General features: G+C 52.2%; 1 protein-coding gene across 1 annotated transcript in view; it reads right to left on the bottom strand.

The window, feature by feature from the left end:
- MTCL2 (microtubule crosslinking factor 2) overlaps positions 1-19,382 on the bottom strand; it is a 69,225-nt gene that overhangs the window by 28,831 nt on the left and 21,012 nt on the right. The window contains exons 2-5 of the mRNA XM_028118941.2: positions 18,987-19,211; positions 13,350-13,508; positions 2,018-2,080; positions 182-1,360 (exon numbers count right to left, since the gene is read on the bottom strand). Coding sequence (XP_027974742.2) covers positions 182-1,360; positions 2,018-2,080; positions 13,350-13,508; positions 18,987-19,211 — 1,626 coding nt within the window. The remainder of the gene's footprint in view (positions 1-181; positions 1,361-2,017; positions 2,081-13,349; positions 13,509-18,986; positions 19,212-19,382) is intronic.

Consider the following 19,382-nt stretch of genomic DNA (forward strand, 5'->3'; position numbering starts at 1 on the left):
AAAGGGCATGCTGTGATGATGACATGGTCATGTTCTGGGTGGTGATGACACCAGCGTGCTCCCCTCGGGAAAACTCATTCAGCCGTATACTCGTGGGCTGTGTGCTTCTCTGTCCTATGTATGATTTGGTGAAAAGTTTCTAATGAGAAAGGTAACAAGGCCTGTGACTGGGACATCTTACCTGGAAGTCTGAGCCAAGGTCTTTGGCCAAAAGAATCTCCTTGGAGGGCCCCTGGGAGCCCAAGGCAGGCAGCGCTGGGAAGGGCTCTGGCTGCTCCTTGGCAGAGTTTCCGACCACAGCGTCTGCCTTCCGCGTAAAGGCATTGAGTTCCTGCTGGAGCATGCTCAGCCGCACCAGGATGGCATGGATGAGCTTGGTGTCCCTGGGACCCTCGCTGTTGTCAGGGGCCTCATGCAGCCGAAAGTCAGCACACTCATTGTCCAGGTACAGGCGGAGGCCGGCCGAGAAGCCGTTGGCGTCGGCCACCAGGACATCGATGGCCTTGCTGACCAGGGCGGCCTGCTCCCTCAGCCCAGGCAGTGCCTCGGCCTCCCTGGCTCTGCAGAGCCGGGCAGCGTGGGGGCCGTGGGCCTCGCCAAGAGCCGCGGGCACACACTGGGCAGAGTCCCCGGCCTCGGCGTCCGTCTCCAGCATGGGCCGCGTGCTCTGGCAGGAGGCAAGATCACAGCGCTGGAGGTTGGAGAGGAGCACCCGGTTCTCGTACTGCAGCTTCTTGACCTTGCCGCTGAGCTCGCCGATCTGCAGCTTGGCGGCCGTCAGCTCCTCCTGCGAGGGCTCACTGAGCACGGAGCAGCTGTCCTCCGACAGCGTCACGTCCAGCTCGTGCTCCGAGCGGTACTTGGCCAGCTCGGTCAGCAGCAGCTTGTTCTGCTCCTCCAGCTCTGCCGAGGAGCGCCGGAGCAGCTCGGCCTCCTCCTCCACAAACTGCAGGTGTCGCCGCAGCTCCGCCAGGCTTTCCCCGCACTCGCCGCCCCCCAGCGCCGAGAAGGCCAGGCGTGCCTCCGCGCCACCGCCGCCACCGTGATCCTTCATGTCGTCCATCTCCGCCCGCAGGCCTCGGTTTTCCACCTCCAGCTCCACGATGCGGCGGCTCAGCAGGTTGGCTTCCTCCTCCACCAGCTTCAGGTGCACCTTCAGCTCGGTCTCCCGGGAGTGGGGCGCATCAGCCAGCTCCTCGGCGGACAGGGCGCTGTCCAGATCGCCGTAGAGCGAGCGGTACTTGAGCAGCTCCTCTTTCATGCTGTCGTTCTCCTTGGCGAGCTTGGTGAGCTTCTTGCACATGAGGGCTGACTCCTCCTTTGCAAAGTGCAGCTGGCACTTCAGGTCTGCGCTGTCCTCCTGCAGCCCGATGGGCACGGGGACAGACAGGACCCACGAAGGTTAGCCACGCGAGGCTCAGAACTAGCCGCCGCGTTTTGGGGAGCACTAATTACGTGCTGGGGGACACAGGAATGAACCAGACAAGGGCCTGACTCTCGAGGAGCAGGGGAAGCAGAGAGGGAGACCTCCTTGACATTGCAGCAAAGCTGGAGCACCGCACAGCCTGGGGAATCCTGGAGGGCTTCCTGGAGTAGGCAACATCCTGCCAGGCAACTGCCGCTGCCACTGCTGCTACCCTTACTACTATAGTTTCCTCATCTGTAAAATGGGGCAATAACACTCCCTTCCTTATGGAGCCATGGGGAAGATTCAATGAGATAATGTAGGAAAAGTGCCGGGCACACTGACAATCCAGGACCACAAGAGGTTAACTGTACTCTATGACTGACCTGCGCTACATCTGTATATACCACTTTATCCATCTGCCAGTGTGAGAACCATGGGCTCAGGGCATCGTTTTGGGAAGTGAAATGAGCACTGAAGCCAAGAAAATGAAAAAGAGGAGGGCAGGGTTGAGGCTGAGGAGGGGTGGGCTTCCCAGGCCAGTTGGGAGTTAGGCCTCGCCCTTCAGATTCAAACTTGCCTGTGGGGGCCGTGGGGGCTGCCGGGAAATACCTGCACCGAAGGCTTCTTGTCTGTCTTCCCCAGGGAGCGGGTTCCTCTTTTCTTCAAGGAATGCTAGAAATTAAAAAACAAAAACACACAAAACTGAAAGCTCATGAGGGTGATGATGGGCATCAAAGAGTAGTCAAGGTGCCTAGGCTTCCACCAAGGGCCCCCTCCTTGCCCAGCCTAGCCCAGCCACGTCCAGGCTTTGACCAGCACCAACCCCTGAGCCAGAGGGGTCCTCAAGAATACCCAGCGGGCCAGAAGCACAGGAGGAGGGGACTCTGATCACACCTGCCCAGGATTCCCCCCCACCTCCTACCCCTACGTTATGATCCAGTTGGCCGGGCCAAGACCCAGAAATCTGGGTTTCTGTTCTTCTGTGTCTTTCATTCATTCACCAAAGATTTCCTGAGTACCTATTATGTGCCAGGTGCGGCTAGGCATAGAGGACAGAGCAGTGACCAAGCCAGACAGGGTACCTGGGGAGGATGCTGTGGTGCTCCACCCAGATCCCTGCCTCCTCAGAACTGGGGGACTTGTTCCCCCAACTAAGACCTAAATGATCCCACGGGCTGAGGGCAGCCCCCTCCTTCCAGGTCATATGCCCTCCCTGGGGGGAGCCCACATACAATGACTGGTCCATGGCCTCCTGCCTCAACTCAGAACAACTCTAAAACAGCCATCCCAGCTCCAGAGCTCCCCATGGGATGGGCTGAGGCCATTGGTGTGAATGCTCTGAGGCTCCTTGGTGGCATTATTCCCAAAGGGACTCTTCCATAAGCAGGCAAATCTCCATTTCAGGGGAAATCCTGTCCTCATTTAATTTGGAATGCATACTAATAAACAAAATGCATATGGGTAAAACAGATCACAATTACACAGGAGGGACTGCTCAATTTTTCACAATTTAAATTGTAAGTTTTCATGTAAAATAACGCTATAATAATCATAATTCAAAAATCCAGAACTGATAAGGAAAGAAATTGATTTTTTTTTTTAGAAATTGATACTTTTAATTAGATAAGCAAATTCTACATGGGGGAAAAGTACCCTACCCTAAGAAAGTAAAAGTATAAATGATTCTGGGGGAAAAATTTGCAATTTATTGCACTGACAAAGGGTTAATATCCTAAATACATAAAGAGCTTCATAAAATAGAAAACAAAAAGGCCAACAAACCTATATTAAAATGTGCTAGAGATATGAAAAACTGTTGACAGGAAAAGGAAGGTAAATAGTTTGTAACCATAGGATGATGTTCAACCCTATTCAAGAAGGAGAAATGCAAATTAAAACTACACCCAGATACCATTTCTCACCTATCAGATTGGCAAAAATCCAAACATCTGACAATACATTCTATTGGTGAAGCTATGGAGAAGCAGGAAAAGTCCTATACCACTGGGAAGAAAGCAAAATGGCACAAGCCCTATGGAGGGGAACTTGAGGAAATGTTAAAATAATTTTTACTAAAGTTTCTTGATGTTTAAAAAAGTCACTCAGGGGGCGCCTGGGTGGCTCGGTTGGTTAAGAGACAGACTCTTGATTTCAGCTCAGGTCATGATCTCAAGGTCATGGGATCGAGCTTCCCCCACATCCCGGGACCACAACACGCTCAGCAGGGAGTATGCTTGAGATTCTCTCTCTCCCTCTCCCTCTGCCCCTTTGCTCTAACAAATAAATAAAATCGGGTGCCTGGGTGGCTCAGTTCGTTGGGTGACTGCCTTCAGCTCAGGTCATGATCCTGGAGTCCCGGGATCGAGTCCCGCATCGGGCTCCCTGCTCAGCAGGGAGTCTGCTTGTCCCTCGGACCCTACCCCCTCTCATGCTCTCTCTATCTCATTCTCTCTCTCAAATAAATAAATAAAATCTTTTAAAAAAAGCTTTAATAAATAAATAAAATCAATTTTTCAAAGATTTTATTTATTTATTTGACAGAGAGAGCGGCACTCAGAGGGAGAGTGAGAAGCAGTCTCCCTACTGATCAGGGAGTCTGACATGGGGATCGATCCCAGGACCTGGGATCGTGACCTGAGCTGAAGGCAGACGCTTAATCGACTGAGCCACTCAGGCGCCCCTTATATATTTTTAAAAATAAATTTTAAAAGTCATTCAGTTAGATGCATGAGTCTATTGAACACTCCTTCCCGTGAGAGGGATGATTTATATTAGTGTATAAAACCACACTTAGGTTGCCTTTGACTTTTCAAGTTCAACAAGTATTTTTTGAGAATGCTCCCAGGTGTTCGAATACATCCTTCCCTAGCCCCCCACCTCTCATACCCATCCCTGAAGGTGAGAACCACCGACCTAATCCAAGCCCCCACTTTGCTGAAGGTGGGGAAGAAAGGTCCCACAGCAAATCCATAGCTGACCCGGGGCCAGTTCTTGACCAAGCTCTTGATATAGTTCCCAAGACTTGGGAAGGAGAAAATGTGCCTTCCTTGATGAGAGCCAGAGTGGAGGGAGCACAATGGTTCTCAACCCCGGGCGCACATCAAAATCACCTGGGGGAAGTTAAACAAAAAAATGCTGATCCTCCAGGTTCCAGAGATTCTGCTATAATTGGTCCAGGGTCGGTCCCAGGCATCAGTATTTTTAAACAGCTTCCCAGGTTGATTCTATTGCGCAGCCCAGGCTCGAACCAGAGAGCCAGGGAAATGAACTCCAGCTGGGGTCTGAAGTATATCTTGGAGCCCAATCAAATCCTAAAGAGACCTTTTGAAATGCAAATGAGGCAGGAAGACAGAGGCTGATATTTCAGATGCTGGGTGCCAAGAGCGGGGAGCCAGTATTTGAGAAGGGTTGATCTGGGATCTTTCAAAATCGAGGAGGAGAAGGTAGGAAATGGGGTGACGCCACAAAACAGGTACCCCCCACAAACAGCCCCTCCCACAAATGGCGCCTGGGAAGGGGGTGCTCAGACGGATACCTGGGCATGGAGTGAGTGGTGAGGTGGGGGCTCTAGGGACAGCTGGTCAGGCTTGCAGATCCAGGGCGGCTTAGCACAAGCTGAGGGGGAAGGGTGGCCTCAGCTGGGAGCTGAACTCTGGCAACCCCACAACACTGAGTTTATGATCCTGGGTGAACCCCTTCCTCTCCCTACAAAATTGAGCCTCCAGGTGACCACAGCCTCTTCAAGCACTGCAGACTCCCTGGAGGGAGGAAATGAGGTGACAGGAAGGAGGCCAGCGCACTAAGAGGTCCCAGCCACCACATATAAAGGAATGAAATCATATAAAGTCTTTTTACAGGGCACCTGGGTGGCTCAGTTGGTTAAGCAACTGCCTTCGGCTCAGGTCATGATCCTGGAGTCCCGCATCGAGTCCCGCATCAGGCTCCCTGCTCAGCAGGGAGTCTGCTTCTCCCTCTGACCCTCCCCTCCTCATGTATTCTCTCTCTCAAATAAATAAATAAAATCTTAAAAAAAAAAAAAGCCTTTTGACAAAGGACGGAGGGGAGTGAGATTTCCGGACATGGTGAAGTCTCTGAGACATCTTGGTAAGGAAAAGAAGGAACTCGCGCAACAAAACCCACAACCCAAATGTCCACCAACTGATAAATGGACAAACAAAATGTGGTATATCCACACAAGGGAATATCACTCAGCCACCGAAAAAAATGAGATACTCATACTTGATACTACATGTGTGTATCTTGGAAAATGTTCATGCTAAGTGAAAGAAGCCAGTCACAAAAGGTCACACAATGTAGGATACCATTTACATAAAATGTCCGTAATAGGCAAATGCACAATGGCAGAAAGTGGATTAGTGGTTGCCCAGGGGCTGGGCAAGGCCACGGAGTGGCTAGGGAGTGACTGTTGACGGGCTTGGGGTTTCTTGTTGGGGCGATGAAAATGTCCTGGACCGAGAAAGTGGTGAAGGTTGTACAACTCTGAATATTCTACAAAACCACCGAACTGTATACTTTAGAAAGACAAATTTTATCGCATGTGAATTATATCTCAATAAAGCTGTTATTAAAAAAAAAAAACCGTAGAGCATGTTACCATTTTTATAGAAATAAGGGGGCTGTGTGGGTGTGTGTGTGTGCATGCACACAGGCTGGGGAAGGTCTGAAGAATATATTATCAGGCTGTTTACAATGGGAATACAACAACCTTACACTTGGCCTACTTCTTCCCCCACATTTTTGGGGATTGGGGTGGGACATAGTTCTCCAGCTTTTTCTTTAAAATTTTTTTCATTACAAAATTTTCTAAAAATAACATACAAAAATATATTCTCACTATAAATCTACACAACGCTGACAAATCAGAAGCCCCCCACCCCCCCGCCCCAGCCATTCTCCTCCCCAACCTGAGGGTGACCACAGCTGACAGCCAGCTGGAGCTCCTTCTCGACCTTTGGCTCTGTGTTTAAAATACTGAAATAGATGGGGCTCTTTTAGACTTTCTTTCCTTCCTATGTTTACTTGACTCTGTGATCTTTGATTTTTATAATAAGCACCTTAGGCAGAAGAAAACCGCAAACATCTAGCATTTTTAAAAAGTTTGTGTTCCTGCTACATTATTCTACATGTTACAGAAACCATGGATACAATATAATCCCATCTTTATTTTCTAAAAATACATAGAGAAATACACGCTGTGTGAACACAGAGAAAGGCCTAAAAAGATACAAACCAACTTGCTAACCATGGGTTAAGCTGAGTCAGGAGCAGAATTGAGGGAGGTGGTTAAGAGAGGCTTCCCTCTTCTTTTTTATGTAGGATTATTATTTCTGTTATTTTTTGGATAACACATTCACATTGTTCAAACTTCAAAACCACAAAAATGGGGGAAGGGGGGCCAACTGGGGGAAGGGGAGTGAGACACCTAGGCTTTCAGTTATGGAATGAACAGGTCTCAGGGATGAAAGGTACTGCATAAGGAATACAGTCAATGGTATTATAATACGGTTGCCTGGAGACAGATGGGAGCTACACTTACGGTGAGCACAGCACAATGTATAGGCTTGTTGAATCACTATGTCGTACACGTGAAACCAATGTCACGTTGTGTGTCAACTACACTTCAAAAAAAAAAAAAATCACAAAAAGGAATACAGTGAGTTTTCCTGCCCGAGACAAACCAATACACCTGGAGTCTGATATACGCATCCTTAGTGGTAGACTGGGCCTGCACTGATGTGCTTTTGTAGTGTTATTTTTGCTTCATTGAGCTTCTGTTAGGGGAAAAAAAATACATATAGACCTATACATTTCAATATGTGTGTGCATATAAATAGAAAAATGTATTGGAAGTATACACCCCTCCCAAATAATAATTTGATAATTACTCAGAGTAAATTCCTCTGAAAACTGGATTACAGGTGAATTTTTCCTCTTTATCACTTACTTGTACTTTTTTTCTATCAGTCTTCCTCTATTAAGTATATATATATAAAACCTGTCGGGTGGAGGGGGAAAATCATAGTGAGATGTTTTTAATATACTTTCCCAAGACAAGTCACTGGAGGGCGCCTGGGTGGCTCAGTCAGTTAAGCGACTGCCTTCGGCTCAGGTCATGATCCTGGAGTCCCGGGATCGAGTCCCGCATCGGGCTCCCCACTCAGCGGGGAGTCTGCTTCTCCCTCCAACCCTCCCCCCTCTCATGTGCTATCTCTCATTCTCGCTCTCTCAAATAAATAAAAATCTTAAAAAAAAAAGTCACTGGACACCTTTCCAACCGGCAGAGAGGAAGCTCTGAGTGCCATGAACCTCCCTGGGAAGGGAGGGCAGTAGGCAGAGAAGAGGGGCCAGAGCAGCAAACCCTTTCAGGACCAGAGTTAACTCCAGCCTTTTCTGGTTGGAACTGACCGCCCGGCATTCTAGCTGGTGTCTGGGACCGCCCTGCCCTGCCCCCCCCCCATGTAAGCCATTTGGGCTCCCACACTACCCTTCAGCTCTGGAGGGAAAACAAGGCAGGCTCACAGAGCACAAAGACCTCCTCCCCTCTGCAGGATAGCAGCTGGCCAGGCAGCCTGGGGTGCTGCGGTGCCCCTCCAGGGAGCCAGGGCCTGTCAGAGCCCCTTGGTGGAGCCCCCAGGGGCAGATGTTCTGGCCCCAGGCCTCAGGAGAGTGGGAAGGAAGGGGCAGGGCAAGGCAGTCCCAGACACCAACAAGAATGCCAGTCGCTAAGTGCCGGACCCCAAGGGCACATTCTTTGGCCTGGCACACATCAGGGGCTTCCCTACCTACCAGCAACTCACAAGGCCACCTTTGAGCAGCCAGGGTGGCGCCTCTAAGCATCCTTGGTCTAACGGCTCCTAGCAGGAGCAGGAGCTATGTCCTCCCTTGTCCTTCCCTAGGAGACTGGTAGATCATGTCCCCCGCACATCCAGCCCACACAGAGAGGCTGCCTGAGCACAGCTCTGCAGGGATCCCCTGCGCTCAAACACCTTCCCTGCTTCCGTCCTGCCAGGAAACAAAGACCAACCTTCAAGGAATAAAATGAACCTGCTGCCAAAACAGCCTGGCAGATTCTCACCAAATATGGAGGGGATGTTTGAAAGGGTCTCACTGAAAACACAGACTATGCTGTGTGTGCAAAATTTACTCCAGAGGGGACCTGGGATGGGGGTGCATCTCAAAGACTGAGGCATTCTTCCTCCAGAGCAGCTGAAGCAGCTAGAGGCGAGTGGCTCCGGGCTAAGGGGAGACCATCTGGGGGGAGGAAGCAAAGCCTGGTTTAGACGTGAGCCCCAAATCAGAAGTCACTGGGGCACACACTGACAACTGCAGGCATGACTTGCGATGTAAATGCTCCTTCCACGGGCAAGTGGCAGTTTGACACGGACCACGCCTTGCTAAGCACTTCACCTGCTTGTCTCTGAGAAGCGGGGATTCGTATTCCTGTCTTATAAGTGAACAAACTGAGCCCTGGAACAGTTACACGATTTGCCCAGCAGCACAGTCATTGGCAAGTGAGCGGCAAGGCCAGCATTCAAACTCAGGCCCATGTGACTCCAAATTCGAGTTTCCCCTGTACCACACAAACCACAGCCCGGCTGCATCAGATGACACCACCAGCAGAACCAAGATTTGAACCTGGGTGATCTGATGCCAAGGTCGGCACCCTGCCTACCCCATCGGAGTGGGAATCAGGACAAGAAGCCCGTGCCAGAGACGGAGGGACTCACTCCCTGACGTGAGCAGCCCCTTTGGAGGTTCTGAAAACACAGCAGGGCCCTAGGGAGGTACCTGGATAGGGTGAGGAGGGAGGGGCAGCATCTAAGAGTCAGGGTGACTTTGGGAGATAGACAGAGAGCCCTGGGTTAGAATCCCATCTTCGTCTTTCCCCAGTCCCATCTCTATGCAGCAGTCCGCTCCCTGGTATACACCCAAGAGAACCGAACACAGACGAACATACAAAACCTGTATGCAAATGCACACAGCAGCATCACTCAGACTAGTCAGACAGTGGAAATCACCCAAATGTCCATCAACTGATGAGTGGACAAACAAAATGTCTATCCATACAATGGATTATTATTTGACCATTAAAAGGAATGAAGCACTAGGCTGCCTGGGTGGCTCAGTTGGTTAACTGTTTGCCTTCGGCTCAGGTCACGGTCCCAGGGTCCTGGGATCAAGTCCCACATCGGGCCCCCTGGGGAGCCTGCTTCTCCCTCTCCCTGCCGCTCGCTCGCTCTCTCTGACAAATAAATAAAATCTTTTCAAAAAATTAAGAAAAAAAAAAGTAATGAGGACTGACACATGCTTCAACATAGATGAACCTTGAAAACCTGATGCTGTGTGGAAGAAGCCAGTCACAAAAAAAATCACATATTGCAGGATTCCATTTGTATGAAATGTCCAGAATAGGCAAATCCACAGAGTGCAGATTAGCAGTTGCCAGGGGCTGGAGGGCAGGGGGAGTGGGGAGTGACTGCTAACAGGTACGGGGTTTCTTTCAGGGGCAATGGAAATAGTCTAGATTTAGATCATGGTGATGGACATACAAAACTATGACTATACTAAAAACCATTAAATTTGACATTTTAACATGGTGACTTTAATAGGATATGAATTATATCACAATTAAAATACTGTCGAGAAGCATACCACCTATAAAATGAGGATAACAACACCAGGCATGTTGGGAGGCTGTTGGTCTCACAGCACGAGGAGGTACACAAAATGCTTGGTGTGGTGCCTGGTACAGAGCCAGCACTCAGACTCAGCAGCTATATTCTAATACATCACGTCAACACTCGTGTTGGCTTTCTGCCTAAAACACAAGAACGGGGGAATGATACTGGACGAGGCGGAGGCTGGTGTTACGATTCTTGAATTGCAGCCCAGCTGCGCAACAGTACCACGGCAGAGGGCAGCTGGGCTGGCCACCCTCCCTTCTCTACAGTGAAGAGCGATCGCCATGGCAACCACATCAGCTCAGGCCAGGGGCTCCTGTTCCCAGCTGGGTGACAGGATCGCCACAGCAACCTGTCAGGATGGCAAAGGCAGATCTGGATGATGGGACTCGGGCAGCTCTGGGAGAACTGCTGAGGGACCCTCATCTCCATGGAAACTATGTCAGGAAGGAGGAGGGGGAGAAGGCACTCAGCAAAGAAACACAGGGCCACACCCCCTTGCCCGGATCCTGAGACACCAAGGGGCATGCCAGGGAGGGCCAGACCTGCCTTGCTGACATTGCCTTCCTAGGGGAAGTGAACTAGTGTTTCTTGAGCACCTACTGTGTGCCTGGCACCACAAAGGGCTCTTTACATGCTTGACTACTTTTCAAATTTCACAAATAATCCCCCCCACCCAAAATCACCTAACTACAGCATTCATTAAAAGAATACAAAGCAAAGTCATTTCTCCCAGGCTATTCCCACCATCTCTCACTCCTTAGTTCAGTGGATTTTCCTCCACACCTTTCCTATACATTTGCACATATACATGCCCCAAAACCAGTCTGTTCTGTATGCCTTTTCAAAATAATTAGTGGGATTGCACAATACATATGTATATATATGTGTGTGTCTGTATATATATATGTGTGTATCTCTTTCTTTTCCTATTAGAGATCTGTCGGCATCAGTACTTATATATCTACCTTATTCTTTTTTTTTAACTGTGCTAAAGTATACATAACGTGAAATTTACCTTTTCTAGTCACTTTCAAGTATATATTTCAGTGGCATTAGGTGCACTCACTTTGTCAGGCAACCACTATTCATCTCTAGAACTTTTTTATTATCCTAAACTGAAACTCTATGCCCACTGAATACCAATTCCCCACTCCCTCCTCTCTCCAGCACCTGGCTACCTCTGCCCTGCTTTCTGTCTCTGTGAATTTGGACTACCCTAAGCATGTCCTATAAGCGGAACCACATACTACTGGTCCATTGGGGGCTGGCTTATTTCACTTAGCATCATGTCTTCAAGGTTGACCCACGGTGCAGCATGTGTCAGAATTTTATTCCTTCTCAAAGCTTACCAAGAGTCCACTGTGTGTGTGTGTATATATATATATACACACTGATGGATATTTGGGTTGCCTCTACCTTTTGCCTATTATGAATAATGCTGCTTGGAACAGAGGAGTACAAATATCTGTTCGTGTCCCTGCTTTCCATTCTTTGGGGCATAAATCCCAAAGTGGAACTCCTGGCTCATATAATAATTGCATGTTTAATTTGTTCAGGAATCGCCATACTACTTTATCCTTTTTAACTTCTTCATAGTCTTCTATGGTTACCCAATCTTATTGCTCGTCATAAACAACCTCGTGAGCTGGGTACTGTTATTATCCCGATGTCACAGATGGAGAAACGGAGACTTAGAGGGGGCACGGCTTCGGGATCTCAGCCACATCTCTGCCGAGAAAGGGGGGGGTGAAGTCAGGCAAGCTGTCCCCCTCTGGGCCTCAGCTTCCTCTCTTTACAATAGAAACACACCGAGTTGGGGCACCTGGGTGGCTCAGTCAGTTAAGTGTCTGACTCTTAATTTGGGCTCGGGTCATAATCTCAGGGTCCTAAGACTGAGCTCTGCATGTGCTCAGTGAGGAGTCTGCTTCTCTCCCTGTCCTTCTGCCCCTCCCCCTGCTCATGCACTCTCTCTCTCTCAAATGAATAATCTTTAAAGAATAAAAACGAAATATGCTAAGCTTCAAGGCACTCTCTGAAAATGTCTCCCCTTTTCACTATCAAGGGCGGCAACAGTCCCCTGTGCTGTAGGCCAGCCCACAGAGGGGCAGGAGGCTGCCTGAGAGAGGGGGCCTCCCACCCAGCCCTGGAGCAGAGCAGAGCCCCACGGCAGCCCTTAGCAGCAAATGTCCCCTGTCTCTACACTGAGAAGCCGTTGGCACGTCACACCAACATGCCCAGGAGGAAGGGCAGCCGGAGGACTGCTCTGGCTTCAGGGCTGTGGTGTCTCAGGCCTGGAACACTGGCATGCCTGCCCTCGGGGAAGGTGAGGAATGCCCTAGAACAACGTGCAATCTTAGGATACCCTCGTGAGCAGCCAGATAGCTGAGGTCCAGATGTGCCTCTGTGGTCAGAAGCCACCCGGGGCCGTCTGGAACACAGACCCCTGAATTCTGGAGGATTCCAGTCCCTAGGGGTCACCTAGGCTGATGGCTTTCAAGAGGCATTCTGCAGAGCCCATTGGGCCCTGTGTGACCTTGAGGACATCCCTCCTTCTCTCAGGGGCTGTTTCCTCATCCATAAAACGGGTATAATCACAACCTCACTGGGCCTTTATGGAAATTGTTGAGGTAAAGTGTCTAGCATGGTACCTAACACGCTGCATGCCCAGCACATAGCAGAAGGCAAGTGGAAGAACTCACATGAGCAAAGACAGGCTAGTGCCTGGGGGCCACATTCAGGAAGTGACTAACGTCCTAAAATCTGTGTCGAGAGGCTTGCCAGAGGCTCAGCCCCAGCACCGCCTTCACACCAAATGGCAGCCCCTAAAGCAGGTGCACACAAGTTATCCCAGCTAGTCCTCACAACACTCAGGGCATCACTGTCCCGTTCTGTAGGTGAGGAAACTGAGGCAGAGGGCCCGACCCCACACTGGGCACCACGGAATGCTGCCTTAGTTAATCCTCCCACGGTTGCGGTTCTTTGGTGGATGACTGTCTCCTTCCCTGGCCTATGGGCTCCTTGAGGACAGGAACCCGTGTCTTCCACTCACCACTGTGTCCTCAGGGTTGGCACACAGAGTACACAGTGGTGCTCAGGAAATGTGTGCTGCGGGGATGAATGCGTGACGAAGACAGCTCTGCCAGGGACACATGACCGTGCAGACACAGAGGTTCAGAGCCCCCGGCGCACGCCCCCCTGCCCCAGCCTGGCCCTGCCTGGGACAGAAGGGCCCTCACCTCTCTCGGCCGTTCCAGCTCCGTCTGCAGCACCTGCTTGGCCAGCTCGGTCTCGATGAGCCGCTGCCGAAGCTCCTCATTCTCCTCCTCCAGCCGCGCCCGTTTCTTCTCCACGGCCTCAAGCTCCTTATGCAGCCGCACGGAGATGTCCTTAGAGACCTGAGCAAGGATGGGTGATGAGAGCAGGGAACCCCACCTGCCCCCCACCTTGGCTGCAGAGCAACCCCCAGCACACCGTGTTTCTCACCACCCTCACTTAGCAGATGAGGAAACCGAGGCACAGAGAAGTCAGTAGAGGGTACGGGGTCACACAGCCAGGAAACAGCAGAAGCAAAACCCAAACCCAGGCACCCCGTGTTCCCAATGTCTACATCACAGTTCAGTCCCCAGGAAGCTGGAAAGGCCCTGCCTGTTCTTTGCAAGGCCTTTTCAATTATCCAGCGCAGTTGGTGTTTCCAATTCTCACAAGAGCCTGTGGCGGGGCCTGAAGCTCATTTTAAAGGGAGGGAAGTCAGCTGGAGTGGAAACCAGAGCAAGATGGGCAGCCCCAGAGCCATCTGAATCCCACTGCTGCCAGTGACCAGCAGGGGATCCTGGGCAAACCATTTCCACACTCTGCCTCAGTCTCCTTAACTGCAAAATGGATGCAATAATAGCAGCAACCTCATGGGCCCTGCAGGAGGACCGAATCAGCTATGGCACAAAAAACTTGGGCCCTGGGCCAGCACAGTGTGTGCTGGGGGAATGGTCATGCCAAAGCTCAGAGAGGGGCTTGACTTGCTGGAGGTCATGGTGTGACCATGAGGCTGGTTCCCAATTGTCTGGGCCATAGAACACGCTCTAAATGACAAAGGCTGGGCACGTGTCCAAGTCATCCGTACAGAAAGGAACTAACAGAGCTGCAAACGTCAATCCTGGTGCCAGGGCTCTGCAGCAAAGCACCCCATTTCCTCGAGGACACCCTGGGGGTCAAAGGCCAGGAAAGGGGAGCCTCTGGGGATGCGGAAGGCCCTTCTGAGCTGGTAAATCACAACTATCATTTGTTGACTACCTACCGTGTGCCAGATTCATTCACCCCAATTCTCTCTGAGGCTCACAGCCTAAGTGGCCTGACTCGGGGTCATGCCTAGCCAGGCGGAGCCGAGCTGGGGGGAGCCCCTGGGATTTGCCCGAGAGGCCAACGTGGTCAGCGGCTCTGGAGGGGTCCAAGGGCTTTGCCAGCAAGAGGTATGTGGGGGGCAGACAGCCCAACAGCCCATGCCTGCCAGTCTCGAAAATGGCCATGGCACCTCCTCCACGCCGGAAGGGAAGAGGGCCCTCCCTGGCTCTGCCCTCTGCCTGGGCCCAGGCCCAGCTCGGCATGGACCCATTGGCAGTATGAGAGGCAGGCCAGGAAAAACAACGGCCAGAAAGGGAATTCGGCGCTGCCTCCCCCACCGTCAGTTGCCCACTGCTGCTCTCTGCCCCTGAGGATCACCAAGGACAGCCGGAATCTATCCCCCGTCCACAAACCCCTCAATAGCAGAACAAGGACTTGGCAGGTGGGGAGAGCTAGACTGAATATGACTCCAGCGCTCTCCGTGTGGACACCCACAACAAGTTTATTGACACATTCGAAGTCTCGGTGTGGTCACTGGTAAGTGGAGTAGAGACAGCCCACTCCCAGGGGCCGCTGTGAGGAACACATGATGTAGTCCCTGGGCTGGTAGCTGGAACATCAAGAAATACAACTTTTTAATGCACTGCCAGGATCACTGCTTCACCTCTGTGCACTGGTTTTACTGGACTGGGCCTCACTCTCGAGTTTGGGGTCAGGGATTTTGCTGGAAGTGTTCAGCCCCAGGCTCTTGGCTGTGATCTCCAGTTTGGGGCTATTAAGTCACCCAGAAAGTCCCTGCCCTGATCAATACTCCATTCATTCATTCATTTATTCATTCATCCTGTTGAGGCTGTGGGGGCAGGAGCGGTGGGGCACAGAGATGAAGGCCCCGCACCATGCCTGGGCTCCTTCACCTCCCTGTGTCCCAGCAGTAGGACATGGTCTGGCACACGCCAGTGCCCAGGAAATGCTGGTTGGAGAACAAACAAATCCAAGGTTCCAAAAAGGGAAAAGAGAGGGAGGTGAAGGAGTGAATGCCTGAAATATGGGGAGCTGCACCTCTCCTAACTTGATGAGGGGGATGCTCCCCTCAACCAGCCACCCCACCCACTGTCCAGGGAGGGCTGTGTCCCTGACTCACGTGAGGGCTTCTCTCCTAACTGCGCTCCCACTTGGGGCCAGCTCCTCTCCATCTGAGGGGTTGCTCCATCCCTACCATGGCCTCAACCTGGCAGCCAACACTCCCCCACAAGAAGTCATGATCCGTGGATTCCTGGGTCCTCTTGGGTTCATAAATGACTCTATTGATTTCATCCCTCCCATGAGTCCCCAGGCTCCTTCCACCCCATTCTCCATAGGATCGCCTTCCCCATTTGTCCCCCACCCCCAAGGGTTGCTATGTCAAGAAAGCCCAACCCCAGGGAGCTTACAGGATTGCAGTGGGAACAAAAGAGCCCTTAATTTCAGATCCCACAGAACCCTCTGCCCCTGGTAGAGGAAGAGCATGGTAGCCTGGAGGGCAGGAGTCTGGTGGCCTCCACCCGTCCCTTCCTCTCTCTCAGTAGCCCTGGGTGCTCTTGCCTCTCATGGGATGACTTACAGAATCGGCTCTCACTTCCTGACACCACATGCCTTTCATCCCTCGAGAAGGGCTTTATTATTCCCATTCTGAGGTGCAGAAAGGAAAGGTCACTTGCCCAAGGGCACGTGGCTAGGAAGCTACAGAAACAAGGTCTGAAATCAGGTGGGTCAACTCTAGGGTCCTGCTCTCAATCTGACCCTGTTGTTGGCCCGAAGCCTAAAGACATTATGTTAATATCAGTACTAAAAGTATTAATAATAAGCCCAGCAGAGGGTTCATGGTGTCACATGCTCACAGGGCCCCACCTGCTTGTCTCGTTTCATCATCTTACGATCTTCCCAACTACTCCCAGGGTACGGGAGCTGAGATACTATGGGAGGTGAAGCGGCTGCAGCTTCCGGACACCAGGGCAAATCCCCAAAGCACAAACAATGCACTCAGCCATGAGGTCACTGTTTACAGCACTGAGGCCTGGCTCCTGCCAAATGCAACCAGCAGCCTCCAGGCCACGGCCCCCCTCTCATCAGGCCTCTCAGCTCACAGGCGTTCCTGTCACTGTCACTCTGAATCCTCAGGGAGGGGGAATGGGAGGTGGGGCCTGGGAATCTGCATTGTGGACAAGCCCTCCAGGGGATTCTTATCCACACAGGCAGGCTGAGATTCTGGCCTCCCCTTCCCTGCCCTTGCCCCAGCCACTTGCCCTTAACTAGTGCTTTCTAGGACCTTCTCCTGAACAGTAACACCACAACCAACATTTGCTCCTTTGCCGGGTGAACACCCCGTGCCAGATTTTGTGGCCAGCACTCTCTTTACTTGCGCCATTTCATTTTATCCTCGCAAAAATCTCTCTAGGTAGAATCTAGTTTTAATCTCCCTTTTCCACAAGGGGTGTGGAGCAGCTTTCCAAAAGGTCACACACCAAGCAAGTGGGAGAGCAGGTCTTTGCACCACCACCACCCTGCCCGCCTCATGAATGTTCCCACTGAGGCTCTGTGGGGCCTGCAGGCTGTGAGGACCACAGACAGTGAGAGAGCCAGAGGGAGGGATACCAAGGTGTTATTCCTGGTGGCCTCACCAATAACCTGCCTGCTCGACAAAACCACTGGAACTGCAAAAGCCCTATAGATTTGGCTGCTCTCAGCCCCATATTTAACAGAAAGGGAAACTGAGGCCCTAAGAGGTGGCCCCATGCCAGTCCCGGGGGGAGGGGGGCAAGGAGCTGGCAGAGCAAGTCAGAGAGTCCCCAGGGATACCCAGCTCTGAGGTCCCCTCTCCAGCTGGGCCCATCAAGCCCCCCCAGGAGACACCACAATTCTGAGAACCCCCAAAGTGACTGAGAACAAGTCCAGCACGTGGGGAGGAGTGTGGTGGCCAAAGGCATCCAGCCTGAGCCTGCAGGGATGAGCTCAGCGCTCCAGCTGCAGGGGCGGGGAGAAGAGGGGGAAGAAGGGGGCAAGGTGGACGCTGATTGGCTAGTTCAAATCCCAACAGAAGGGGCGGCTTCCCTGCTCCGGGAGCCGAGAGACCCCCTCCCACACGCACACCAGCTGCTCTGGCTCCTCCCACGGAGGCGCTGGCTAGCCGGCCCAGGTGGTCCTCCCCGCCCAGCCCCCCAATCTCTCTAAGGCTGACTCTTTGGTGTCCCGGCCCCAAATCCCCAGCCACCCAGGCCCCAACTATGCTTCGTCTGAGCTTCCCTGGCTCTTCCCCACCCCACGCCCCGTCCATCCAGTGCCTGGAGTGTGACTATCTGTGCAAGCATTTATCCCGGGGGTTGCCGGTCAGGCAGCCTTGGCCTGGGAGGCACACTCTTTCCGAGCTCAGTTTCCTCCCCTGCACAACCGACCTGTAATCCCAACTGCGCACCCGCAGAAACAATGGGAAATGCGAGCCGGCCCGTGGCTGGCGGCAGTCAGGGTTTACCTCCCGACCCTTACGGAGAGCGCTCTCTCCCCGCCCCAGCCTTCCTCCTCCCCACTCCGGGCTCAGGCCCTCTTCTCCCTCAGACCTGGGTTCAGAAGCCACCCCTGCAGGAAGAGCCCCTAGGGCCCCCAGGCTGCACCCCCGCCCCCAGCTCCTACACCCCCTGCTCACACTGGGCTGAGTTCTGAGAGCCGGGGGCTGGACACACAGACAGGCAGGGGGTCGGCTCTTCCCGTAGGGCCCTCCTGCCAGCTTCCAGCCCATCAGCGGGGAGGGAGGCCAGGCCAGGCACAGGAGGCTGATAAGCCTGCACTGTAACCACTACACACTGAGTGTCATGTGACCTTGGACAGGTCCGTCCTTTCTCTGAGGCTCACTTTCCTCATCTAGAAAATGGGACTAGTAACAGCTAACATTTTTGAGGGTTTACAGTGACATCTTCCCTGTATTCTCTCTTCTAACCCTCAGAGAACCGTGCAAGGCAGGGGCTGCTGTGATACCCATTTTACAGATGAAGAAACTGAAACTTAGGTGACTTGCTCAAAATCTCAAAATTAGGGCACTTTGGAATCCAGATTTAAACCAGCCCTATCCAACTCCAGGCCTTCACTATGCTCCTTAGCACAATAAAGAAGCCTCCACAGGGGCGCCTGGGTGGCTCCAGCCCCCTTAAGCCTCCAACTCTTGAGCTCAGCTCAGCTCTTGATCTCAGGGTTGTGAGTTCAAGCCCTGCATTGGCCTACTTAAAAATAAGATAAAATAAAAAAAATTTTTAAAAACCCAAAGAACCCTCCCCAGACGGTGCAGGGACAACTCAGAGCCCAGCACATGGTTGATAGTCAGAGTGGCTGTTTTGAGTAGGATTCCTATTTATGATATTACCTTGGGGCACCCCTGTCAGTTCACCAGGGATCCCCACTTTACAGATGAGGAAGCTGAGGCCCAGAGAGGTGGAGTAACTTGCTCAAGGACACACAAGGAGTGAGCTGACCTGGGCTTGACCGGGGCTTGCGGGGGGAGGCCTGGTGCTTACCTTGACGTCCTGCTCCAGCCCACGGATGAGCTCCCCATCCACCTGGCCTGTCTGCGCGGCTCGGAGGCTGCGGCGCTCGGCCTTGCGCAGCCGGTACTGCAGGATGCGGCAGGTCTTGCTGGCCTGGTCCAGCTGCTGCCGTAGCTCCTGCAGCTGGTACACGTCCTCCTCCATGTAGACATCCCGCATCTCCAGCATCTCGGCCCGCAGCTCCTCGATCTCGTCCTGCAGGGGGACAGGGCGGTCAGGTCACCACCGGGCCCTGTGGCCGTGGCCTGAGGCTCTGAATGCAGGCCACACCCAACATTCTCCTAGGCTGAATAACAGCCCCCCAAAGACATCCATGTCATCGTTCTCAGAACCCGTGAATATGTTACCTTACGCGGCAAAAGGGAC

The sequence above is a fragment of the Eumetopias jubatus genome, unplaced genomic scaffold (assembly GCF_037043125.1).
Source record: "Eumetopias jubatus isolate StellerSeaLion01/CBP00866 unplaced genomic scaffold, mEumJub1_p1.0 scaffold_9, whole genome shotgun sequence".
Classification (NCBI taxonomy): domain Eukaryota; kingdom Metazoa; phylum Chordata; class Mammalia; order Carnivora; family Otariidae; genus Eumetopias; species Eumetopias jubatus.